This window comes from Orcinus orca, chromosome 10 (genome assembly GCF_937001465.1).
Source record: "Orcinus orca chromosome 10, mOrcOrc1.1, whole genome shotgun sequence".
In the NCBI taxonomy this organism is placed as follows: Eukaryota; Metazoa; Chordata; class Mammalia; order Artiodactyla; family Delphinidae; genus Orcinus; species Orcinus orca.
In genome coordinates, this window is record NC_064568.1 from 4543748 (window position 1) to 4570525 (window position 26778).

A 26778-nucleotide genomic window follows, 5' to 3' on the forward strand; every position below is an offset into this window, starting at 1 on the left:
GGTGGCGGGGGGCTGTTTTTTCCCTCTCCTTTCTCCCAGCCATATGCAAGTGCTTTCAGTTCAACTAATGCGCTAATGGAAACGCTAACACATTAATAAATGTTTAGCGAGAGAGAGAGCATGCATGATCGTACGTAATTAGACACTCAACGGAGGAGTTCTGTTGGCACAACTCTCTGGCTCCCTTTCTGTATTTTCCTCCATCATCCCCTAAGAGAGATGCAGAGGGAGGCAGGGAGGAGAGGGTGGGGCAGGGTCCAGCTCTGGACTCACCACTGGGTGGCCTCTGCAGCTGCTCCCTTCTCCAGGCCTCAGGGTCTTCATCCCTCCGATGGGGACATTTGTCCCGCTCTGCCCACTTCACAGATGCCCTGTAAAGTATCAATATCTAATCACCAGGGTGGTTTTCCACACATTCCCTGGCAGCCCAGTTCCCTTCTTCCTGCCGTCAGGACTTTGTATAAAGCACTGGACTGCTCGCTGCCTCCTGGGCAGGTAGAGCGGAGGGCGAAGGGAGAGGCCTCAGGACAGGACAGGGGCTTCGCAGCCAGGGCCCCAGCACCTCCACTAGCCCCCATGGCGGCAGAAGGGAAATCACCCCCCTCCGTCACTGAGCCAGCCTATGAGAACTGAGCCAGCCTATGAAGCACGGCGGGCACAGAAAAGGTCCCCAATAAATGTCAGCTCCCCTCCCCAGCTTCTCATCGGCCCTCGAGCTGCCGAATCGGACACTTGCCGGTGCTCAGGAGAAGGGACCTTCCTGGAACTTCAAACGAAACCTACCCGCTCCAGGAGCTGAAGGAAGGGGAAAGCTTCAGGTCAGTTTGGGGTGCTAGGGGATGGTGGGGAGCAGGGGGGCCTGGCCCCAGCTGGGAAGTAGAGAGTCGACTCCAGAGCCCCCGGGAGCGGCAGCCCTCTTTGCCACCTTCTTTAGAGCCAGATATCTTATCTTCTCGTTGAGATGGAGCCCCGTTAAAACCAAAATAAATAAATATTTTTAAAAACCCGTTCCCCTACCATTCCCATTTCGATTAGATTAAATTTTAAGAGCACACAAATGTAATGTTCCTCTCAGATCAAATTAGAAACAGGTGCACTTTTGCATAAGGAAATTAAGTTGCAGACAATATGAAGATTTGTGAAAATGCAGGCACGGATGATGAAAATAAGTAGCCCTTTTATTTGTAATTATTGAGGCAATCTGTTCACAAAGTGTACATGTTAATGGTCTGACAGATCTGTGGACTCCAGCAGGCTGCCGTGAACAACTCAGAGCCGTTCTGAAAGTAACAGATTTTTTTTTCTTAGAAAATATATGTACATTCTCTTCTCCCTCTCCTGGCAGTATTTACAAGGCATGAAATGCCATAAATAGGAATTCCGTGGTTACACAAGGCCCCTCCCTAGAGTTCAAACTTGATCTGGGCAGAAGACACATTCTGACAGTTTAACTCTTCCTTCGATAGCCCAGCTGCCTGCAAGGCGGCCGGGAGGGGGCAGGTGGTCCCGAGGCTGCGGGTCAAGGGCTGGGGTCGTCGATGCGCCTCCGGCAGTAGGGGCAGCAGGTGTGCTGAAGCACCAGCAGCTCGTAGTCCTCTGAGTGGAACATCTGAGGAGAAACGGCCGGGACCCCAGGCCGCAGCTCTGGGCGCTCAGCAGCCCCAAGCTTGGTGGGGACCACTGACCTTCCAAGGGCAGGTGGCTTGGCAGTGAGTCGGGACTAGAAACACCACATCCAGGCCACCTTTGTCTGAGGACTGGGAGGGAGGGGGAGAAGGTCTGAGGCCCCTTTTTTTCCTAAATGAAGTTCAAAGGTGCATCACATTTGCCCAGCCCTCCTGGTTTAAGGGCAGGTACAGAAAGCACAGGGTCAGGGGCAAGTCCACTCCAGACAGCCCATGGAATGCATGTGAGAGTGGGGAGGGCCTAAGGATGGCCGAGTCTTTCTCCCAACTCGGAGCCCTGGCCTTGGCCTTGGCCGCTGAGGGACACCTGTGTTCCTCCCAGATGCCTGGCCTCCCTAAGGGGACATCTGGGAAATGGAAAAGCAGTGGAGACGAGAAACTGGGAACCACACATGAGCTGCAGGCAGCAGGCAAGGTACCTGGAAGCAGGAGGGGCACATGGTGATGGAGGCGTCGGGCAGGAGGGAGCGGAAGTACTGCCACCGCAGGGGCGGGGGCCAGCGCTTGATGAGCACGTCCCGCCGGCTCATGGAGCGCAGCACCGAGCGGTTCACCACCACGGGCACAAACTCCAAGCCACCTTGCTGTAGGGCAGGCGGGGAGAGGGGCACCAGGGCCCTCACTCAGCCATGGGGACATGTTTACGTGGATTATGATCCCAGAGGACCCCAGACACTTCCCCCACCGGGTCCCTCAATAGAACCTGGCCAGGCCACCTCTGTGAAGGCACCTCCTCTCCCCCGAGTGGCCCCGACAGGGAGTGTGCGCAGGAAAGGGACCCAAGACCGCCCTCCCAGCAGGCCTCATGGGCCTCAGCAGCCCGTCACTCAGAGGGGCGCCCTCACCTCGAAGCTCAGCTTGGCTGTGAAGGGGTCATCGTCTCCCATGGAGTCCAGGGTCTCGTCCAGCCTCAGAGTCTGGGAAGCTGCAGGAGCTAGTCAAGGACGGGACCTGAGGCCGAGGGACAGGCCCCACCCTCTACCCGATGCGTTGAGACCCACGGGAGCTCCCTCCAGGCCTTGAGTGGCACTCTCCCTACCAGCCGTGGGGAAGCGTGGCCTTGTCTGTAGAGTGGCTTTCCAGATGGAGGGACAGAGGGAATGTGGGCCGGGGTGACGCCGCGGTCACACGAGGCCGGGGCCACACCCAGAGCACAGGTGGGGAAGGAGGAGACAAGGGGCTCTGACGGGCCTCTGCTGCCCCCTCAGACCAGGCACGGCTCATGGACCGGCGAGAAGCGCCGTGTGAGCGGAGGCCTGTGGGCCTGCTGGTGTGGGAGCAGCAACGATGGGCCTGGCTGGAAACCACGGCCGGCAAACCCGCCAGCTCCTGGAGAAACACTCAGCAGCTGCCGGGTGGTCTGCAGGCACCTGAGGTGGCCTCGCAGATCCTGTTTCAGGGAGAAGGCGGAGAGCGCCTGCGGATGCCAGGCTGGCTGGGGCCGATGAGGAAGGGCCCCCCAGGGGAAGGGAGGCTGCTGGTGCCGAGTCAGGCGCGGGACGTGGCCCCGCACAGCATCTACGACCCAGCCTAAGCATCTGACGTGAGTGTGTAGAGGGTGGGCGTGAGTGCAGATACGGTTCCCGTCTCCGTCCTTCAGTAAACAACTGCCTGGGTGTTCCTCAATCCTGCTCCTCCAAACGTGGTCCACAGACCAGCGGCACCGGCCTCGTCTGAAAGCGTGTAGAAACACCGGCTCCCAGCCCACCGAGACCTGCCCACCCAGCTGCCGTGTGCTCACAAGGCCCACCGTGTGCACGCCGTGGCTCGGCTGGGACCATGACTGCGGTCCTGGCCACAGGGACACCTGACGTGTGGCCTGTGGCCCGAGCTGTTCCAGGGAGGGCGTGCCCCGGGGTTTATGCTGACACGCTGGGAGAAGCGCCGGGGGTCGCAGGGCTGATGGGATGCAGGCTGGGCACTGCTGGTGGGGACAGGGCAGGTGCGGCCTACGAATGAAGCTACCAGAGGATAGCAGGCCCCAGAGGACAGGAGGCAGGCTCCCGTCAGCGCTGAGCAAGCATCTGGGTGAGGCTGAGCACCCGTCCACGCTAGGTTTCTCTACACCCTTTTGTTGCCTGGCCTGTCCAAGTTGTGTCTCTGTCCCTTGTCCATAAAAGTGACCTGACCAGAAGAGCTGGGCCACCAACACAGGCGTCATACGCCGCGTTGGCTGCTCACCAGCCCCACACAGCCAGTAGCAGGGGAGCGCCTTTCAGGAGCCAGGGGTGGGTGGGAGGCCCTCCTGGGTGGAAGGCCAAGGTGGCATCTCCACTTCCACGTGCCACTTCTGGCCTGTGGGCACGTGCTGTCCCCTCCTGCACCGCTGCACCCTGGCCAGAGCTCTGCCCATTTCTGGCCCTATGCCTGCTCCCACATGGTCCTCACCATCACACAGGGTGGCCTGCCCTGCCCTGGCCTTACCCCCCAAGGCCCCTGCCTCCTGGCGTGCTCCCAGGCCGACGCTCAGCTGACACACACAGGGTCTGGCCAGCACCCAGGATACTGTTGCTTGCGATCTCTTGCCATTTATTCTCACGCTTGTGTCTTGGCGCCTCCAGGTCAATTAGGGAGACGGCTTCTTCATCAGTAATCCCCTCCTCCAGGTAGAATTCAACCAGGTGCAGCACCTCTGCAGGCACAGGGAGGGGCAGGGGCTGGGGCTGGAATGCTCTCACCAGGCAGCGCGAGGGGGTGGAAGGGTCCCAGAGCTCCTTCCCCACCCAGCACAGGCCTCTCTGAAAGCTGGCAGGTGCAGCATTGCTGCCTGCCACACATCTGGGGTAAGCAAGCATGTGTGCGTGTACGTGTGTGTGCGTGCAGGCATGCGTGTGTACGCAAGGGTGAGCACCGGGGGCCTTTACCCCTGCTCTGTCCCCCTAGGAGCCGGAGGGACTCCTCTCCAACGGAAGAAGAGAAGCGTCTCTGCACAGCTACTGGGAAAGGGCTTTTGACCCTCGTCAACATGGAAGAAGCTGGGGCTTGAGAGCCACGTCAGCCTCGCAGACGGAGGGCCTGACTAGCGGCGCCTCTTCCCAGGCATTTTCATCAGGCAGCGCTGCACACTGGGCTCTGAGGGGTGGGTGCTTCAGGTCGGGGCAGCACTGAGGTCCTGCCTCTGGGAACCCGGAGTGACTGTGTGTGTCAGGCGGGGTGGGGTCTCACGGTCCCCGATTTCCAAAGGAGGACACAGGTGCCCCACCCACATGCCGGCCGCCCCAACCGCACACAGCACTCACCATAGGAAGAGGCTGAGAAGACGAAGGGCTGGCGGCAATTGATGCAAACGTTGCCCAGGTTGTTTAGCAGCGGGTTGTTGGTGGAGCAGCGGTAGCACAAGGGCACCAGCTCCTACAAAATGCCAGCACCATAAAGGCCCGAGGGCCCAGCAGGGGTGGGGTGGGGTCCAGCCCCGTCTCCTCCCCTGGCTTCAGCTCCCTGGGGCCTGGCGGCTGAGAGGAAAGGCCACCTGGGTAGGTGGGGAGGGGGCACTGGAGAGGGCACAGCGCACAGGCTCTGAGCTGCAGCAAAGCAGCATAAGGGCCTACAGGAACCACAGCGGTGCTGGACACCCCCTTCCCAGGCAGGGCTCAGCAGCGCGGTTCTCCTGGCAGGAATGACAACCACCGCGGCCCCCGTTTACCAGCCAGTCCCTGTGCTCCATGGACTGCGCTAAGCATATTACCCACGCTGGCTCACTTCTCTTCACAGCCTCTCGTGGGAAAGCTATTAGGCGCATCCCCATTTCATAGAGCTGGAAACCGAGGAAATGGGGGAACTGGGATTTGAACCTAGATCTGTCTGATGCCAAGTCTCCGCTCTGTGCTTGAAGGAGGGGACTGTGAAAGAGACAGCGGCTGGTTGGGTTGGAGGAAGGCGGGCTGGGGCACTGACTGAGCTGCAGACACTTGGAGTAGATTTGCTGGCAAGTGACAAACCGGTTCCAGAAGGGGTGGGCTAGGGGAGGGGCTCCTAGGCTGAGGTGAAGGCAGGGCCAACCTGGGCACTGGGGCGGAGCAGACCTGGAGCCTCGGGAGAGCTAGGAAGCAAGGGAGGGCAGGGCTGTGGCGGAGAAGAGAGGACACAGAGAGGGAAGAGGGGAGAGAGTCGGCAAGCCAGGGCTTGGGTGGCTGGCAGGCGGGCGGGAGAGCAAAGCCCCAGGAGCACGGCAGCCATCTACAAATGAACCCAGGTCGCACTAGGAGGTGTCAGGAGAAGCCTCCTGCCCGAGGGGGCCGCGCCCTCACCTCGCTGTCCTGGAAGGGCTTGGAGCGGATGGTCAGGCTGCCCAGCTCAATGGACTTCTGGAACCTGGCCGGGGTGTGCAGGCCCTGCAGTTTGTCATAGGCGTGCCGGGCCAGCTTGTAGGCACCCAGTGCTTTGCTCTGTTTGGCTAGAGTGAAGAGCGTGTTCCTGCCGATAACGACGTTAAGGACAGTAGAGGTCACTCCAGGCCCGAGAGCTGGCACTGCCCACCTCTGGAGCGAGCTCCGTGCTGGAACGCAGCTCGTGCTGGTGCCAGGAGAGCACGGGAAGGAGTCTGAGCACTGCCTCGCTCATTCGTGGGATGTAAGTATATTTCTCGGGTATCAAGGCCCAGAGATTTTTCCAGAGATAGAGACAGCGTAGTTTCCATTAATATTTTGATCTTGCTTGGGGTTTCTGGGCCTGCTGACGGCTCACTCTGTACCCTGCCTAAGCCAGAACGGCTCCCTCGGCCTCACCCAGCCTGCCAGCCAGGCCCTAGGATGCCTGGCACCAAGCACCCCCCTGCTCCAGCCCCGCCAACGGAGCCTGGTCCCAGACCTCCCCGGTGCAGACACTCCTCTGCCTGCACTTCACCAAGGCCATGGCGAGCTCTGAGCGCAGCCTCCCTTGCTCCAAGGCCCTCCTTGGAACTCCTAGGCTTTGTGCTCCATCTCAGGTCACCTCAAAGGCCGGCTGTGCCCAGGCCTGGCCTGCCCTTCCTCCCCTCCCTCCACCTATGACTGCCCTTCCCCACTTCTCCCTAACACGCCTCAGCTAAATGAGGCCCAGGCCCAACCTCCTCCCCACTCTCCCTCCCCAGGCTCCTGTTCCCCACACCCCCAGCGTGGCCCCGCCCACCCCAGCAGTCACGTGGAGGCCAGTTTCCTTGTCTGTGTCTCCACCGTGCCTGATCAGAGTCAGGCGCTGTGTCGGGAGCTGTTTCCACATCCCCAGTGGACAGCAAGGGTGAAGCTCAGGGCAAGGGTTCAGTCAAACTCTGCTGACTTGAACAGAACTTGCAGCAAAGGCCAGGTGTAGGTCCCGAGAGCCCCTTGGTCTGTGGCAGCTTCCCCTGAAATGTAAATGACGGGCCTGAAACCCTTTAGAGAAGCTAGTTCTCACCTCTGAACCCTCGACTGGGAGGGTTTTTTACTCAAGGAAAGAAGGCAGGGTTGGGTGGGGCTGGGAAGGGGCTTAGAGATAGTGGTGTTTAGAAGAGGACATGGGTTTATTATGACTTTTATCACTTTGAGGACCTTCAGGATTTGGGGTCATTTCCTGGTGGTTTCTGGCAGCACAGGCCCTCAGGCCTCGCCTCCGCTCACGGCCCCTCCGTGGCCCTTACCAGACAGAGAAGGAGAGGCCGGCTCACAGGGAGGCCCTCAGGCCGCTGCCCCTCCAGCCTGGCTCGCACGCAGGGGGCCTTCCTCTGCGGGGAAGGGCCTTCCTCTCTGAGGGGGAGCTCCTCCCTCCCCCCACCTCACTTCCCTCCAAGCCCTTCCAGGCGCTGGGCGCTCCCCTGGAACATGTACTCCACGTCTTCCCTGGTTACCTCAGCCTACAGGATGGCTGTCACCTCCTCTAGGCAGCCTTCGCCAACCCTGGCCCCGGCCTAGCTGCATTCCACCCTGGGACACAGCACACGCCCCACTGAACCAGGCCCTGACACTTGTCACCTCCCCATTTGATGGCAGTTTGTCGCCTACTGCCTGGTCCGGGGCCGGGGATGCAGCAGGTGCTCTGTCCACCTGGGCTGAATAAACGGTCCCCCCCCACCCCCCAGGGAAGTGCCCAATATTCCAAGCCCCGAAGGCCTGGCGTTTCCTTCACTTCAGTCACACCCTCATCTGTGGGTTCTGGGAGGGCCTGGACAGTGTGTTGGCCAGAGGCCTGCTGCAGGGCCCAGCCCAGAGAGCCCTGAAAACTAATCCTCCCTTGGCGCTCCCTCGGTTTCCCTGGCTGAGCCTCTCTTCCAGCCGAACAGCAGCGGCAGGGCGAGCTCTCTCCCCTCCCCGAGGCAGCTGGAGAGAGGGAAACTTCTGCCAGCAAAGTGCTCTGGCCATTAGACAAGAGGGGCGGGACAGAGGGTGGGGTGAGAGAAAGGATACGCTTTAGAGATGCCCAGGGGAGTGTCCTTGGTCAGGCTGTGCAGCAGGAACCTGGAGATGTTGAAGAGCGTTTCGGGAAGGTGGAAACTGAACGGCTCCTCCTGCCGTGAGGAAAGCAAACAGGATTGAATTTCTCAGCCGAGCTGCTGCTGGGCTGGGCGAGAGGCAGACACCAGTAACTCCAAGCGACTTCAACAGAACAGCAGACCCACCCAGTGGGCACCTACTGTGTGCCGGGCGCCTGCAGCCACTGCCTCTGGTGGTCCCCAACCCAACCCCGTGAGGGAAGCATTGTCATCCTCACTGTGCTGACGAGAAAACCGAGGCCTCGAGAGATGATCTGCCCAAGTCACCAGCTAGAAAGGAGTGGAGCTGGGATTCAAACCCAGGTCTGATCCCAAAGCCCAACAATGTCTTTCTCCCAAGCTCACTGCCTCTGGGGTCAGTAAGGATTCCACTTCCCTGAGCTCAAGCTGTCTCCAAGTAGCTCTAAAAGAGGAGACCTTTATGCGGTTTAAGACATGACCTCCATATAAGCACGTCTTTAAGCGGAGGCAATTAACCCCTTGTAGGATGAAATCACAGGCCTCTTCTCTGCTGTACAGCAGCAGCCTGACTGTGCGACGCCCACAGGTGTGCCAGGCGCTGGGGCTCCCAGCTGCATCCCTCCGCCCCCAGAGCCCGGCACAGGCCCTGACAGACAGGCACTCAAGACATGCTGAGTTGAAGGAACAGGTCTTCTGCACCCAGAGGCTGCCAGAAGCTCAACACAGTAGAGCAGAGGGAACTTTCTATCAGGAGGAGTCTATAAAAGATTAAGAAAACCCTGTTTCGAAGGAATCTGGCGCGCGGCTTTAGATGACAAGATGAAAGCAGGCCAGCTACCCACCCCCAGCCCCCACCAGTGAGCACCTAATGGTAATAAAACTGACATTTCCTGAAGGGTCTTGCTAGGCCACAGTCATCACTGAGCCACCAGGACTTAGGCCCTCAGTTTGTGAGGACTCACTTTACACTACTTCTTTGGTCCAGAACCCAGCATTCTCTCTTTAGTTCTCACTTAAATTTCTATAGCTTCTGTTCGTTCCAAGAACCCAAGAAAACCTGAGAGTGCATCCTTTTCTGGGTGACAGCCAGGGAGAAGCCTGCCTCTGGTTATACTGCACTAGATGTGGAAGCTAAGAAATGTCCCAGAAAGAGGAGGGCGTGTGTGTGTGGGGGGGGGGTCCTCGGGATTCGCACCTCTCCTCTGGGAAGGACGCCATTATCTCAGAAAAGGTCTGATGCTTCCCTTTCCAGCCTGCTCTGAATCAGCGCTGCTCTGCCGGGCCCTGATGCCAAACCCTAAAACACTACACCCACCTGCGGGCCTTTGCTCCCGCTGTGGCCTCCGCCAGGAATGCCCTTCCCCGTCCTCTCCGCCTGCCCCATTCTTACTTACCTCCCACCTCTTGGCTTGGGGGCCACCTCTCCGAGGAAGTCCTCTAAGCGTCTCCTTTGCGGGAACTGCACTGCAGTCGCCTGTACTAGACTATGAGCTCCTGGGGGGCAGGGACAATGTCTCCTTCAGCACTGTGCCCGAGGTCTTGGCACAGGGCGTGTCACACAGCGGGCATTTGTTGAATGAAGGAAGGGCCCAGTGAAGAAGCCTGAGCTGGGATGAAGAGCCAGGCCCTGCAAGTGGGTGTGAAGCTGCCACAAGCTCACAGCTGCATCAGGTCCTGGGGCAGAGCTCAGCTGTTCCAGAGAGGAGACCGCCAGGCCCCTGCCTCCAGGGGCCAAGGGCGATGAAGAGCAGGGAGAGACGGAGCTGGGTCCCAAAGTGGCTCAGGCAAATTGAGACCGGGCTGGGCCCTGACTTCCACCCTGAGTTTGGGGTCTTTAATTTGGAGGGCTTCCTTCCAGGTAAGCACCTGATAGAGATAAGGGGCCCCAAAAAGACTGTAGGGAAGATGAGGTCCCTCGAGACCACTGGGCCTGGTGCGGGGAAGAGGTGAGATGCAGGGCTAATGGCTCAGGCAGGGAACCTCCCCTCCCCACAAGAGTCATTCTTGCCAGACTTCCCCCAGAGGCAGAGAATGTGCCAGGAGCTCAGCACAAATGAGGGGAAAGAGGCACCAAGGGTGGAAGGCAGGGCCTTTGAGACACCCAAAGGCAACTGCTCAGCCTGCGGGGAGTAGGCCAATGGAAAACTGGTTTGAGGCCTCCGCACAGGGCAGTGGGAAGAGCTGAGACTCGTGCAGGGTCACTCTTCCAAGTGCTTCCCAATATTAACTCACTGAATCCTCACAACAATGCCATCAGGTAGGTACTGTTATTATCCTCCTTTTACAGAGAAGGAAGCTGAAGCACAGAGGAAAGTAAACGACTTGCCCAAGGTCACACAGTGGAGCTGGGGCGTGAGGCCAGGGGTCTGCCTTCTCTAAATTAGTGGGGTGGGGGGCTAAGAGCACAGGCTCAAAGTCAGCCTGCCTGGGTTCAAGTCCTGGCTCTGCTACTTACTAGCTGTGGGATCTCTCTGTCCAGTGCCTCAGTTTCTTCATCTGTAAGATGGGGATGACAGCACTTATCTCACTGCATGGTTGAAAGGCTGACACAATAAAGCCCTCAGCACATTGCCTGGTATGTAGCAAGTGCTCAATAAAGGTCGTCTATTGATATTACCCTCTGGCTTACGAGCACAGGATAAGCTCACGTTGTTGAGTGATCGAAGGTACACAAAATAGGGAGGCTGATAACAATCTGTCACCTGTTCCCTACTGTCAGGAGGCAGATTTAAAATGGCTTAATCAGAAGGATCCAGGAGTAACTAAAAAGAACTATTTGGGTCTCTGGAGATCAAGGCAACACTCTTCTTTATAGAGAAGGAAACTGAGGGTCAGAGAGGAGAAGTAAATTGCTCAAGGTCACATAGCAGGTCAGTGGCAGGGCCAGGGAAGAGACCTCAGGCCTTTGGTTAGAGCTAGACCTTCACCCACCTAGAAGAGAGGGCCCCAGGCAACGTCCCCCACCGATCACTTAGAGAGACGGCACTTTAAGTGGCTAATCCAGTCTGCCCGAGTCATCCAAACCTGAAGCAAGCAACCAGAAGGGCCCACTCCAGCTCTGGCTTGCTAATTCTGAAGCCCACATGCTGCACCTCAAACAAGTAACCAATCAGGAAAATCAAAGTTCCAAACTGTCTCCCAGGAGGAGACGAGGATTTCTCAGCAGGTCATCATGCCCTGGGTTTACCCTCCATCCAGAGGTCTGCTGCTCTGTTAAGACGTACCCAGGGCTCCCAGCTCAGCCGGGACTGGTGCCCCCGCCAGGACTCATCTCCCGGCCACCTTACCGTGTACCGCTGAATGGCGTGGTAGCCGTGGTACAGCTCAGCCAAGTGCTGGAAGTGGTGGAACTTGCCGAGCATCACGTCCTTCTGGGCAGGGTCTGCAGGGCACAGCAGGAGGGGAGCAGGGCAGGAGGAAGAGGACGTGTCAGACTGTGCAGGTTCTCCCCCGACACCAGACCTGAGCCAGGGAGATGGTAATGGCACTCTGCGCAGGAGCTGCGCTATCCTGAGGCAGCTAACGTCTCGGCGGGGCAGAGCACACAGCAGGACTTCTCTCAGGGTCATTCCCTGGGGGAGGGCCAGCTGTGCGAGAGGGCGATCACTGGCATCCAGACAAGCCAGAGCCACCTGGCAGGGAGGGTGGACAGACGTCAAGTTCATTCACGCTCACCTCATGGCTCTTCCCTCTGTGTCCTTGCATATCAAATCACAAACCACTGGCCAGAACAAAAAATGCCACCTTCTGCTAGAGCTTGACAGCTTTCAAACTATAACCATGGTTCTGGGAGGCTCACAGCAGCCTTACGAAGGAAGCAGGGCGGGATGACCCCCACGCTACAGATGGGGCTGCAGTGCTGAGGAAGGACTGTGACTTGTTACGAGTCGCCTAGCTGCTCCAATGCCAGTGTCTTTCCCACTCCTGCAGGCTGGCCTCGGCCCAGTGGAGAGCATCTCCCTGCCCCGTCTGCTTCCAGAACTCCCTCAGTGCATCATGGGAAGTCTTGTGAAAGAAAGCAACATCGAAACTATCTTCCTGCCTGGGATGAGCGAGAATCTGGAGTGTGTTACTGTAAAAGGATCTCTTTTTCACCTTTTCATTTAGTTCAACATTTTGAAACCACGGCTCAGCCAGGTCCAGTTACAGGGTCCCAGGTAGCAGGGAAAAGATATGTTCTGAATTAGCAACACAGGGCAAAGCCCAGGGCTTTAATTAAAACCTCGCAGCTCTTCCGATGTTTATCTTGGTGCCAGAGTGGGGCCGGGAAAACAAGCGGCCCTGCTGATGTTTACTTACCTTGAGCTATATCGAGGCACTGCATGGACAGCATCCAGTAATAATAGGCAGCGTCATTAAATCTGCTCTCGACCACGGCATTGTGTGTGAGCTGCTCCAGCACCCTGACTGCTTCCCCCTGCCGCCCGGCCTTGTGGAACGCTGCAGGGGCACAAAAGCACACACCATGGGGGGAGTTGGGTGGAATTCTGCAGGGCTTGCAAGGGGCTGCTGTAGAAGTAGGACCCTTGTCGGAGCATCTGCAGCACCGCGCTGCTGGGATGCGCCTCTCAGGCCAGAGGCTATAAATAACCAAGGCTACATCCTGAAAAAAAGTACAGAGAGATATACGCCTTTTTGGCTGGGAAAAGGCAACCCGCTTTGGCAAGGCATGGCAGACAGAGAAAGCTGAGGGGCCAAACTGCAGGGCAAAGTCCAAGGACAGAAGCGCTGCTCACCGTCAGTGAGGTTCTGCCCCCAGCCCTGTTCCAGGACAAAGCCTAGTGACTCCCCAGGTGACTAACAGGATCTGGCACTCTAACGGCCTCGGTGGTTTTACAGAGTGCTTTTGTTGATGATTCCCTCACAACAGAATCTGTGAGTCTGTTGGATCATCACAACAGATCTAGGAAGACGCTTTTGAATACACTCGCAAGGGGGAGGTAAAGTGGCACACCCAAGGTCACAGAACCGAGCCCGACTCAAGCGCTTGGTCAGTCTCCAACTGAGTGCTTTTTGATGACAACCTTGGAAAATCTGGCTTGGTTCTAGCAACCAAACATTTGTGAAAACAAGCAAAGATTTCTCAGTCGTTCTCACATCCACTTAACAGAAATTTCTTGAGTCCCTACTGTGTGGCCAGACCCTCGGGATGTTGGGGGCAGCTGGGGAAGCACTTCTAGCTGTGATGCTTGCCCACATGTGGGTGGCTCAGATGATCCAAATCCTCTGCGTTAGGGAAGGAAAAGGTCTGGCCTTTGTTCCAGTCTCATCTCCAATCTCTCGTCTGAGTACCAAGTTACTATGGCGATGGATTCTTGGAAGGACAGACCAGACAGATGGATAGGTTGATGTGTTTTGCCCAAACATGCACATACTTCAGCAACTGGGTACTCTGGAAATGCTGAAGCAATGGAGAACGTGCTGTCCTTCAACGGGGCCTTTCAGCTGAGGAGCTTCCACAGGGAGCCACTCCGAAATGTGTCCGGAGGTGGCAACTGTTCCCACAGAGAAGTGCAAATGGGATGCTATGGAACATGACACATCCAACTGCAATTAGAATACTTCCTAGAGAAGCAGTGAACCCTAGTTGGGAGAATCAGCCTCCCCAGTCTGACAGATCCTGGTCCAATTCTGGCTTTGCCACTCTGTGGCTTTGGGACTTTGCAGGGCACAGTTAGCCTCTGCGTCTCTGTAGGCTACTGCCGAGGTGCAAGGTTATGTGGTTAAGCACCCAGTCAGTGCCTGACACACAGAAGGCCATCACATTTAAAAATTATTTTTACCATTTAAAGCGCTAGACTTCCTCTCACTCCTGTGCCCAGCCGTTTTACCACTGGGTATGCTGAGGAGCAGAGGACACCCCGTTTCCCTGAGCCAGAAGCAGAACCCAAGTTTCTCTTCCGGGTGAGGAAAGTGGCAGGTGGGACCATTCTGGCCATTCTGCGGCCACTCTCCTTCCGTCCTCCCCCACCCTGCCTCAAATTCCCTCTCTGCCACCTCCTAGCTGTGGGACTTCAGACAAATCCCTTTACCTCTTCCAACCTCAGTTTTCTCACCTACGAAATGGTACCTACATCACAGGGCTGCTGCGAGGAATAAACAGGAAGATACACTGGAGCTCACGGTGCTTTGCTCAGAGAGGAGACAGGACCTGCTGAAGGTCCTGGGGCATGTGAGTGGTGGGCCCGGGTGCATCCCACGCAGAGCCCGTGTTCCTCCCACGGCTCCATGGCCTTTCAGCACCAAGCACATCACAGCCGCCGAGGAAACTGTCTGTCTTGGGGCCCACGGCAGGAGGGCTGGGCAGCCTACCTGACGCGTGTGTCTTGGCAGTGCTTTCTCCTGCCCCTTGTGCAAGGTGCCAGTCTATGTGGCCTACCTTTCTGGGCTTCCTCAAAACGATCGTTCTCTGCTAGCCACTGAGCGTAGGGCACGTAGATGTCATCCTTAAACTCGGGATGCTTCTCACCCAAGGCGAAGGCCTAGAGGAAGGAGCAAATGGCTTCTTAATAAAGCAGCCCCCGCGGCCCCCATGAAAACACGGGCGCTTGGCTGAATCCATCAGGGATGTCATATTTTGCCAGCCTGACAACTCGGAGGAGGAGAGTGCCTCCCCCCCCACCACCCCCAGAAACGCAAAAACAAATCAGCTCTTTGAAAACAAAAGGCAATTAACAGCAATATGCAAGCAACTGGATTCAGTAACAACACAGTCTGTTTCTGAACCACAGAAGTGGCACAGAATCGGAAACATTTTATTTTGAGGCTTTGCGTGGGCTCCTGTCGCACTGCAAACAGATTTCTTTTAATTGCAGGCGACACCTAAGGAAAGATAATTGACATTATCATCATTGCTGCTTATTAGCTGTCAAAGATGACCGTGGTCGTGGTGCTGCATGGGACCCGGTGACTGCTTCATCTAAGCCTCAGAACCACCTGTCAGACTGGGAGAACCGGAAGTGAGTCACGGGGGAAAATATGTGGCAACGGGGAGAAAGTCTGCCTCATGCACAGCCAAGATGCTCTAATTTATGCTGCTTGAGAAATCTGATAAATGTATCTTGAGAAGCCATTATTGCCTCTGTCCCTGGCTCCACCTTTTCTCATCAGTGACCCTGTCACCTCACCAAATGGAGCCAATTAGCGGGGAGACAAGAGTCAGACAGCTCTTACCAGCAAAGGCCTTGCAGCGGCTCTGCAGACCAGACCACAGTGGGTGGGTGGGGAGGGTGAGGACGGTGTGCACAGTTCTCATCCCCTCGAGGATGAATTTTAATCCAGGGCACAGGGAGCCAGTCAGCTGGAGGGCGGGACTTAAGCCACAGAGGGGCAGCATACCAGCTGCTCCACCAGCCCCACCACAGCCATCTCTCCCGCTGGCCTGGCTAATTCTCTGACCGACCCTCACGACAGAGGAGTCGGGGGGAGGGGGCCGGGAAGAGGAGGAGGAGCTGGCCCCTGAAATGGCTCCGGCCGTTTCAGGGAAAGTACGGGTGGCATCTTCTGCCAAAATGCCAGCCAGCAGGTTTTAAATGTCACACAGGTGTGCCTCCCTGTCTGCGATGCTTCAGCCCGTGGTGCTGGTCAGAGGCAGCTCAGACCAACAGCAGGCAGTGGGGGCTGTCACGTTAACTCCCACATCCTTGGGGTCCATCACTGGGCTGGCACACAGCCAGCAGGCCATAAAGATTTTCCGAATGAATGAACGAATAAGCGAACAAACAGAAAGCGAGTACGGAGAGGCCCTCCAGGATACTCTGGCTCAGAGAATTCACAGGTGAGTCTTGTGACTGCCAGGCCAATGTTCACACCCACAAGGAGGACAGCTGCTCTCCACCCAAACCCCCCAAATCCCCATGTCCCAGGGCTCAGGGAGGGCCCCCTATACTCACCTCATCCCAGCGCTGGGTGTCCACGTGCAGGTGAACCAAGGACTTCAGGTCACCAATCTTCAGGTAGGTCTCGGCAGCATAGCCAGGGTTATCCAGCTTCTTGAAGTAGTGGGCGCACATCAGCAGGGGCTCCCGCTCGGCCTTGTCCAGCTTACGGGCAATGTCGATGAGCCTGGAGCGGCGAGAGCAAAGGGAGGAGATGGACTCCCAGGAAGGGAGCCCGGTGGAAGGAAGCGAGCGTCTGCGTCTTCCCAGGGCAGGCTCGGTGTTGATTCGTGCTGACGTCCCCAGGCCTCCGTATGGCGCCATGGCCCCTGGTGCTTGATGGGAGGTTATTAATTGAGTGAATACTTAATCCAGAAACGCTGCTTGGTAAAGGACACCAGCTCCCCCACCTCTTGCGCCTTTCACAGGAGTTACGAACCTATCCAGCAAGCTTTGGGGAGAGAAATCAACGTTTACTCATCACCTACGGGCGTCAAGCTCAGCGCCATGAGCTTTCGCATGTGTGATGTCACTGAACCTTCACCGCCCTAAGGGGGTGGTACTGCTATTCCCATTTAACACATGAGGAGACTAGAGGCTAGGGTGAAAGGTGAAGCAACCTGCCCAAGACTCTGCAGCCAGGAAGTGGCAGAGTGCCCTTTCCAGCACCATTTGAGGAATTCTCACAGGAAAGTAGAAGCAGAGGTGGGAGATGTCTTCTGGGACAGGACCTCTCAAGGAAGAGGCATGTGCGGTTCTGCTCTGAGCTCTGGAAGGAAGGCCTGCAGGGAATCTTGACTGTGCCTCTCCTCCTGGCCAAAGTGCTGACCAGGCTGAGGGGCCATGGGGACCACTGGTTCACCACTTTTCCCCAGTGGTAGCCAGCCCTGCCACTGCTCGTGGGCTCATGAGGCTGCGTGGAAAGTGCTTGTTCCCTCTGGTCAGGCCGGGGTTTTGAGTAAAACCAGCTCTCCCAAGGGAAAGGGGTTCTACCCAGCTCGCTCTTTGTGAGAAGCAGCTGTAGCAAAGCCCTGTCTCAGAGACAGGCGAGCTCAGGGAGGCCTGTCAATCTGTACTTAGAATAATAATGGCATCTAAAAATAACACTTCTCAGCAAAGAAAGGACACGTGTTTAGGGAAAGGTGGCACAGGCAGCACCTTAGCACCTCCGCCCCCGCCCCGCCCATTAACCCTAATGTCCCTGGAGGAGAAGCACCTTTTACAGCCAGGCCTGGAAGAAGGACAGAACATGCTTAATGTCTCCTTTCTGCACTAGTTAAGTATCCCCAGGGTAACCTGATTCATATAAGCTGCAAATGAAAGTGACAGGCAAAACCAGAGGATTGAGTGGGGGACCTAAAGCTGCCTGGCTCTCTCCTGTACCACACCTTTCATGAACAGAATAACTGGGGGGCAAAATCTGCACCTCTATCTTCAAGAAACGTTATCCTTGGACAAGAGAAAGATGGGGTAGTAGGTCACCCACTCAGGTCCCTTTGTGAGGGACAACACCAACCACATGACTTAGCCATCAACCAGCCCCTCCCCCTCCCAGGTCCCGGGCCACTGCTACCTGTTTCTAGAACAGCCAACAGCTTTCAGGGCTTAGACTGAGCCAAACTCAGGAGCCACTCCCTCACCTCTTCTCCTGTGCCAGCTGTAGCAGCCTATACGTGTGTACATGTGTGAGCACAAAGCCCACTCTCCCTGACGGTGGGAGGAGAAAGCCCTCTGCCTGAAGGTCTGATGCTCTAAGAGTCCTAAGACCAAATCCATGCTCTGTCTGGCAGCTCCACCCCAAGTCCCCGTTGCTTCTGTTCTCTGCCTTGAGTGAAATCACTGACCACCAGGCCCAGAGCTCAGAATCAGCTCTGCCGGCCCTGCCCCGACGCACCCTGCCTTGGGTCCTGTCAGTTCACCTCCTCCACGTCTCTCTCGTTCTCTCAGCTGCCACACTGGCCACTTACCTGGTCCTCCTCTAGTTTTCCCTCCATCCCCCCACCTGCTGCCTGAGTGGGCTTCTGAGAGCACAGCCCCGACCAGGGGTCCTCACCACCTACTGACAAATCTAAACGCCTCAGTTTGGCTGGCCCTGGAGGCCCTCCCGGTGAGGCCAGCCCCGATGCCCCTGCCACAGCCTGCATCCTCCACCCTCACCTGGACCCTTCATGTGACCAACACCAACTTGTCCTGCTTGGGCAGTTCTTCCACCTGCACGATCTTCCCTTCCTACCAACTCTACCTCCTGAAATTCGTCAAATGACCTTCGTGCAAAGACTACCTCTCAGGAGAAGACATCCAGGGCTCCTCCCGTGAGAATTCACGTCTCCTTCCCTGACATGCTTAGGACTTTTCTTGTTCTTTTCAGGGCCTACCATCATACCGGTTATGGGCACTGAGATCAGTCTGTAGCTCTGCTCCACAAATTCCCAGCTACCTGGCCTTATACGATCACTTGGTCCCTGAACCTTGGTTTCCTCCTTTGAAGGTGGGCATGGAAACACCAACGCGGAGGGTGTGGGGGAGAACCGAAGGCCGGCTCGGCTCGTAGGGAGGGCTCAGGGAATGGCAGCCCCGGGGCCTGGGTGGCTCCCCGCTCAGTCCCCACCACCCTTTCCCCAGGGCCTTGCTGAGCTTCCCAAAGTCAGCGACTGCCTCGTTCAGTCTCTGTGTCTCCCAAAAACCAAGTCACCATCACCTTCGGATCAGATACTTAGAGAAACACTAGTTTTTTCCTTGTCAGTCAAAACCAAGAGCTGACATGACATGACATGCTGCCAAATGCCTCTTGGGGCAGGGACTGAAAACCTACGTGTCAACCCAGCCGTGGTCGCCGCTGATCTCTATGGCCTTGCCGTGTTCGCCCGCCGAGATGTACATCTCCACGGCGGCTTTGGGCTCGTTGATATTTCGAGCCCAGTCGGCCTGTTTGGTGATTAGCATCTTTGTTTCTTTGGGGTCTCCAGATCCAAGGAAATCCTGAGGAAGCACAACAAACAAAAACATTCCGGATTAGAACTTCCTGCTGCCAGCATTACGTCAGGCTGCTGAAGGCTGCAGCAAGGAAGGGCCCCATTTGGCTGCAGCAGGCGGTCAGGATGCAGGCATGAGCCCGTACCCTCGGGGCGGACTGCAGGGCAGGCCCAAGTGCTGGGGAGGAGGGCTCGCAGGCCGCCCCACAGGTGCTCCTGGGGGTACGAGGTCAGTGTCAAGGACTAGGGCCCTCAATGTTTCTTGCCCTTCCCACTAATGGACGTTTGTTCTTCAGCTAAACAACACTTTCCCGACTCTCTGGAGTACTGCACACAACCCCGCAGTGTGGGAGGTTTATGATCAGAGTACTTTGTTTCTCTCTCATATAGAATTTGATGTATGTGTAACTATTCCTTTATAGTGACTTTACAAAATTTCAAACAGTCAGACCTAAAATCTTTATTCAGAGTGTAAGGATGATACCACACGCCTCAGAGTGAGGCTGAGTATGTGGTCCCCTGAACTTAAAGGAGGCAAGATGGTTTACAGAGTTCTACGACGGCCCCTCAGCCATCACCACACTGCAAGTATCACTGGCATCCGTTTTCTGACTCTGTTCACGTTCTGCTGCCTGAACTCAGGGCGTTGTCCCCTCGGCTTTGCCCCAGCTGTTTGCCTGGGGCCGACAAGGAGCACGAGTGGTTTTGGTTATGGTTAATTACTTCTCAACAGGATAGTATCAGACCCTGTCCTGAGATCAGGTCTGCAGGGGTGGGGACAGCAGGAGGCCGTGGGGGATCTGAGGCAGGGGGAAGGGGTTGGGAGAGAATCCATGAAGGAGGAGAGGCCTGTGTTCCTTCCACTGCAACAGGGGCCTCTGAGGGGCCGTGCCCAGCTTCCCCAGGTTGGCCTTATAATTCGCAAGAAACAGTCTCAGAATATCACCTCTTTTCAGGATACAGTTACCCAAAACATGTGTTGAGGGTTGCCATAGTTGAGGCAGCTTTTGGTGCTGACAATTTGAAAGGTGGGGCTTTTCAAAAAGGGAAATTGAGAGTGCTTGGAGCCCAGCTCTGCACTCCTCCTAAGAAGCAGTTTGTCTCAGGAATAATGTACCCTGCAGAGGCTGCGCTGTGTCAAGTTCACAAAGCATAAGAAAGCACTCCTTTCTCCATTGTACATTCCTGCCTCTTTTATCAAAGATAACGTGACCATATGTGCGTGGGTTTATCTCTGGGCTTTCTATCCTGTTCCACTGATCTATATTTCTGTTTCTGTGCCAGTACCATACTGTCTTGATTACTGTAGCTTTGTAGTATAGTCTGAAGTCAGGGAGCCTGATTCCTCCGGCTCCATTTTTCGTTCTCAAGATTGTTTTGGCTATTCGGGGTCTTTTGTGTTTCCATACAAATTGTGAACTTTTTTGTTCTAGTTCTGTGAAAAATGCCAGTGGTAGTTTGATAGGGATTGCATTGAATCTGTAGATTGCTTTGGGTAGTAGAGTCATTTTCACAATGTAGAGCAGAGAAAGGACAGCCTCTTCAATAAGTGGTGCTGGGACAACTGGACAGGTACATGTAAAAGTATGAGATTAGAACACTCCCTAACACCATACACAAAAATAAGCTCAAAATGGATTAAAGACCTAAATGTAAGGCCAGAAACTATCAAACTCTTAGAGGAAAACATAGGCAGAACACTCCATGACATAAATCACTGCAAGATTCTTTTTGACCCACCTTCTAGAGAAATGGAAATAAAAACAAAAATAAACAAATGGGACCTAATGAAACTTCAAAGCTTTTGCACAGCAAAGGAAACCATAAACAAGACCAAAAGACAACCCTCAGAATGGGAGAAAATATTTGCAAATGAAGCAACTGACAAAGGATTAATCTCCAAAATTTACAAGCAGCTCATGCAGCTCAACAACAAGAAAACAAACAACCCAATCCAAAAATGGGCAGAAGACCTAAATAGACATTTCTCCAAAGAAGATATACAGATGGCCAACAAACACATGAAAGAATGCTCAACATCATTAATCATTAGAGAAATGCAAATCAAAACTACAATGAGATATCATCTCACACCGGTCAGAATGGCCATCATCAAAAAATCTAGAAACAATAAATGCTGGAGAGGGTGTGGAGAAAAGGGAACCCTCTTGCACTGCTGGTGGGAATGTGAATTGGTACAGCCACTATGGAGAACAGTATGGAGCTTCCTTAAAAAACTACAAACAGAACTACCATATGACCCAGCAATCCCACTACTGGGCATATACCCTGAGAAAACCATAATTCAAAAAGAGTCATGTACCAAAATGTTCACTGCAGCTCTATTTACAATAGCCAGGAGATGGAAGCAACCTAAGTGTCCATCATCGGATGAATGGATAAAGAAGATGTGGCACATATATACAATGGAATATTACTCAGCCATAAAAAGAAACGAAATTGAGTTATTTGTAGTGAGGTGGATGGACCTAGAGTCTGTCATACAGAGTGAAGTAAGTCAGAAAGAGAAAGACAAATACCGTATGCTAACACATATATATGGAATCTAAGAAAAAAAAAATGTCATGAAGAACCTAGGGGTAAGATGGAAATAAAGACACAGACCTACTAGAGAATGGACTTGAGGATATGGGGAGGGAGAAGGGTGAGCTGGGACAAAGTGAGAGAGTGGCATGGACATATATACACTACCAAATGTAAAATAGATAGCTAGTGGGAAGCAGCCGCATAGCACAGGGAGATCAGCTCAGTGCTTTGTGACCACCTAGAGGGGTGGGATAGGGAGGGTGGGAGGCAAGGAGACCTAAGAGGGAAGAAATATGGAAACATATGTATATGTATAACTGATTCACTTTGTTATAAAGCAGAAACTAGCACACCATTGTAAAGCAATTATACTCCAATAAAGATGTTAAAAAAAAAAAAAAGAAAGCACTCCTTTCCCCTGATTAGCACTCACTTGTCAGAAAAGTATAGTCAATGTATGCTAAAAACCCACTTGAACAATTAGCGTTCTCTCTTTTCTTCCATTTGCTTTCAGGGTAATTGGGTAGCCCCTAAAATAACATATTAGACTGGCCTAAGACAAGCGATTCTTTTCAGGAGAGGAAGAAGCATCATGACTCTGATGCTGAGGATCCAATAAAAGACAGGCCCGCCTCGCTGGCTTGGGGCTCTCTGCAGTGCACACAGGTGAAGGGGCTGGAAGGCAGCCGCTGACTACCTGCAGATGCCTGGTTTGGGCTGTTACAGACCCAGCCTTTACTCTTGGCAGCTACAACGTGTACTCTTTATGCCAACACAAAGCCGGAAACTCTTCTTTAACCTGGTTGGCTAAATGAGGTTAGCAGCTGGGGAAAACAGGCATCGTGAGAGAACAGGAATGTCCTTCAAAGGGAGTGCTCAGTGGATTCCGGGTGTCTCACTCTGTAGTGAGAAGGGTCAGAGGCTAAGAGCAAGCCATAAATTTGGGTCGTCAGTGTGGAGACCAGGCAGGGACACAGCTCCCGGGCTTGAAAGAGCCTCCTCCAGCCCTACGCTCCAGCTCCTGGAGCTCGGACCTAATAGAAGTTAAGTCTAAATGGTGCTTCAAGGCTCAGCAAACTGGGTTTCCAAAGGTTCTCTGGTCCCATGAAGCTAATTTACACGTTATCTGGGGCCATGGCAAAGACTCTGTCCCGGAGTGGACAGAAAGAGGCTGTGCTGAGTGATGAATGAGACTAAACAGTGTTCTCATGCTTGGTGATTTTGATAAGGATATACTACATAAGAGTTAAGAGCATTATAATTCCCTTTATCTCCATATAAACATGTCACTTCCCCGGAAAGCATACAATTTATTTGTACGTGGGAATGTAATTTAAAAATTTTCTGAAAACCAGATTGAATCCTGGGAAGCAATTTTCAAGTAAACAAAAACATGCCATGTTAATAAGCACTGTATCTTCCCCCACCCCCCGACATAATGTGTACATACACATTTTCTCAAATTCAGACTGTCGGGGGTCGGGGGGGGAATGAAATGGAAGCAACCTACTTGGATCCTACTTGGAATTGTGATCAAAACCTGAAACCGGAAACAACCCCCAGCGTATTTACCTTCATGGAGAGGCAGACCAGACGGACTGCGTAAACGGGCTGCCTTTCTGGGTGGACGAGCGTAGGCGCACAAAGCCCACTGGAAGTGTGAGGAGGGGCTTCAGTGCAGGGCGGGGTGGGGCTGGCGGGGGCCGGTCTGAAGGACGGCCATGCTGTGGTCACGCCTGGCTCCACTCACTCTCCCAGCCTTTCTACAGCTCGGCCTTTGTAAAGGGCTTCCTCGTGGGTTCATTTCTGCAATTCTCAGAACTGAGCTCAGCTGGACAAGGCGACCCTCCAAGAAGGAAATGGAAGCTGGCAAAGTGCGGAGCCTCCCCCAGGTCACCCACAGGGAGGCTGAGACTCACGCCCGCTCTCTGGGCACCACGGCAAGGTGCTGTCTCCTACGCCACAGCTGCCCACCAGGACTTTGCAGAGGACCCGGGAAGCGCTGTTGGTCCGGAAGAACAACTAAGCCTAGCTGTTCCTAAAGCCTGAATTCTACCCTCAGGGATTCGATCCTTTAGTTCAAGGTTTTATCCTTGGTTTAAATGTTGTCACCCCCAGAAAGAGACACCCTGATTTATGTGTTCTCAGTGTGAACGCACTGTTAAATTGTGTGTGTGTGTGTGTGTGTGTGTGTGTGTGTGTCATGTGTGTGGTGGGGTTTGGGGGAGGATACAAAAGTTGAAGAGGGCAAAAAGGGGGCTACCTGAAGCACCCAGATCTGAGAGTTGGGGTGAAGGAGCCACCAAGGAAGAGACAGACTGGAGCCCAGGTGCTTGGCCAGGTACTGATGACCAGCAACTCCCGGGCCGCATCACAGGGACCCATGGATGGTAGAAGATAAAAGAGCACGCAGCCATCTCCAGGAACAGAAAAGCAGGGGAAAAAATGGGGAGAATTTTCCATCTTGAACTCGTTAGCTAATTACCATTAACAGCCTCTAACTGGTTGTGGCTGATGACTCACTGAACATTCTGAAGCCTCTCTGAGGTTACCCGGAGACAGGTTAACAAAGGCACCTCCGTGGAAGGAAGATCCTGGCTGTTCCAGGCACCCACCCTCTTTTCACCCGCGCTAGGCGAACCTGCATGTGTCCTGGTGGTCTGGGGTCCTCAGTGGGACTCAGTCTCACACAAGCCACCAGGAGCTGCTCCAGGAAGACTGCCCTCATGTACCTTTAAAGGCCCAGACCTGTTGGGGACTAACCTTAACAGGGGCCCTCCAAATGCAAGAGGGTATCTCCCCCAACCCCAGGCGAGCGATGGGGGCACAGTGTGCTCACAGTGGCGGCAAGGCCTCTGTCACAGCGCCTTTGAGGCCCAGTGCGAAGCCCAGCACCAAGCAGAGCAGGCACTTAGGAAACCTTGGCTGGAGTGAACCACGCTGGTCTGTGTGACGACAACAGCAGAACCAGCTCATGCCTGAGGACACAGGTTCTCAGTGGCTTCTGACACAGGTTTGAGAGACTTTGTGGGAAACAGAACCCCGAACCCTTAACAAAGGGACTATGCTGGTTAGGACTCACCGTCCATCCAGTTCTGTCACTGACAAAGCTCTGAACCGTTACACTCTGTCCCTTTTGACATCAGCCTGAAAGGTCAGTTGTAGGTCAGCTTTAACCAGTGGCCTCCGATGGTTCCTCGTTTATCAATGTGCCCACAGCTGTTCTGAGGCCACAGCTACCGTCTGTCCGCACCACCTCTGGGGTAGACAGCCTGGAAGCCGCAGGGTCGGGACGGCAGTGGGCAGGCCGTGGCCGGGTTACCTTGGCGTACTCGAACATGCGGAGGTCTGTGTACATGTCGAGCGCGAGGTTCTCGTGCCCGCTCCTCTTGTACAGTCTGGCGGCCTCGTGGAACTTCCCCTGGTAGGAAAACACATCTGCCAGAAACAGGTCATTGTTGGTCTCTCCCCGCTTCTTCCTCTCCTGGAAAAATTAGAAGCACAGGAAACGGCCTCTGCAGCCATGGCAGGAAGCAGCCTTTACAAAAGTTAGATGTTGCTATTTCAGGTTAAGCCCCTGGGCCTTCCTACTGGAACCTACGCTTGGCTCCTGGGCTGTTGTGTCTCTCACCTAGGTTTCTGGTGGGAATGCTTGACAACAAAAGCAGATTTTTTTTTTCCAGATGAGTGAAGATCAAAAGAGATGCAAACTTTTGTTTGTTTAATGGAAATTCCTCACGGCTGCTTCCTTATATATTCTTCCAAGGAAACAACTGCATAGTGAGGATGGTGTGTACCACCCACTCGTAGGGGGCCCCCAAGCTCTAAGAGCTCCGAAATCCCCAGGCCTGGTTTGGCCGAGTTGTTACTCATGATAATGGTGGACAAGGACAAAGTTTAGGGTTTCTTCCCAAGAAAAAGACCAACAAAACAGGATAGAGAATCTTACTACGTCCCTGTCTCTAAAGAGAAGGCAAGCAACGCCGTGTGTTGAGAACCCACTAGGCGCCGGCTACTCCTCACCCAAGTGTCACACTGCGGGAAGCCGGGACTCGGGAGAGGGGCAGGTCGCGATCACACAGAACTGGCGTTTGGACTCTGACTGACTCCAGATGCTCTCTGTTCCACATAATACACCCTTCGGAAACTCGTGACGGCCCCCAACAATACACCTGTGCGCGCAGGCAAACACACACACACACACACACACACACACACAGATAGCAGAGATAACTAACACAGATAGCTGAGAATGAGAAGTAACTGGCACTCTCCCCTCCCTCCTGTGTTAGGGAACAGTCAATAGTCTACAGCTCAAGTATTTGTAAACACTCAATAGCACCCACTCTCTCATCCCCAGCAGTCTCCTTTTGCTTGTTTTCCAGCAAGTGTATCACAGTGGAGGAAGATGAAACATTGAATCAAACTCCTAGGCAAGGACTTCCCTGGTGGCACAGTGGTTGGGAGTCCGCCTGCCAATGCAGGGGACACGGCGGGTTCAACCCCTGGTCCGGGAGGATCCCACATGCTGCGGAGCAGCTAAGCCCGGGCGCCACAGCTATGGAGCCTGTGCTCTGCAGCCCACGAGCCACAGCTACTGAGCCCACATACCACAACTAAAGCCCACGTGCACCTAGAGCCTGTGCTCCGCAACAAGAGGAGCCCCCACTCGCTGCAACTAGAGAAAGCCTGCACGCAGCAACGAAGACCCAATGCAGCCAAAATTTAAAATTAATTAATTAATTTTAAAAAAAAACAACAACTCCTAGGCAAGCCGGTGAAAGTTATAACAGCTGCAGGCAATATGCTTCCCCCGACAGAAATAATTTTTAACCCCCCCCAAAAAAAACCCCAAACTACACATAGTTTAGGCTAATCTGCCAAATAAACTAACTCCTAATAGTAGGAAATGAATTAAAATCTTGCAGTGAGACAAAGAAATAGGTTTCACTAGGCGTGGAATTTAGGCCAAAACTGTTCCGGGCCCCAGAACCCCACCATGATCAGTACAAAGGATTCCACACACTCAGTGTGTAAGAGCCACATGGACAGATGCCGTTCCTCCTGCTATCAGCACAGTTGCATCTCGCCCATCCAAAAGAAGCGCAGTAAAGAACCCCAGTTCTCTGGAACAATGCTGAATGCCTAGAAGCAAGCAACTAAGGCCTCAGAGCAAACAAAATGGATCCGCACTCAGAGGCACTTTGCTCTTTTTCAAGAGGCAATTCTTACAAGTTTACTTTGCCCAGCTCACAGCACACCGGAAGAGACAGTACACGGGATCTCAGTAAGAC

The 26778-nt window shown here is 54.5% G+C and overlaps 1 protein-coding gene across 21 annotated transcripts in view; it reads right to left on the minus strand.

Annotated features, from left to right (window-relative positions):
* IFT122 (intraflagellar transport 122) overlaps positions 1-26778 on the minus strand; it is a 77919-nt gene that overhangs the window by 6023 nt on the left and 45118 nt on the right. For 5 of the 21 annotated variants that reach the window (XM_033414165.2, XM_033414156.2, XM_033414159.2 and 2 more), the window contains 13 exons: positions 24807-24968; positions 18778-18944; positions 15981-16152; positions 14468-14570; positions 12388-12528; positions 11376-11470; positions 8042-8142; positions 5933-6098; positions 4925-5036; positions 4192-4317; positions 2531-2610; positions 2105-2269; positions 1158-1757 (listed from right to left, as the gene is read on the minus strand). In XM_033414165.2, coding sequence (XP_033270056.1) covers positions 1653-1757; positions 2105-2269; positions 2531-2610; positions 4192-4317; positions 4925-5036; positions 5933-6098; positions 8042-8142; positions 11376-11470; positions 12388-12528; positions 14468-14570; positions 15981-16152; positions 18778-18944; positions 24807-24968 — 1695 coding nt within the window. In that variant the 3' untranslated portion in view covers positions 1158-1652. Of the gene's footprint in view, positions 1-273; positions 372-1157; positions 2270-2530; positions 2611-4191; positions 4318-4924; positions 5525-5932; positions 6099-8041; positions 8143-11375; positions 11471-12387; positions 12529-14467; positions 14571-15980; positions 16153-18777; positions 18945-24806; positions 24969-26778 lie in introns of those variants that run through there. The other 16 variants (XM_033414169.2, XM_004284303.4, XM_004284302.3 and 13 more) reach the window with 12 other exon arrangements.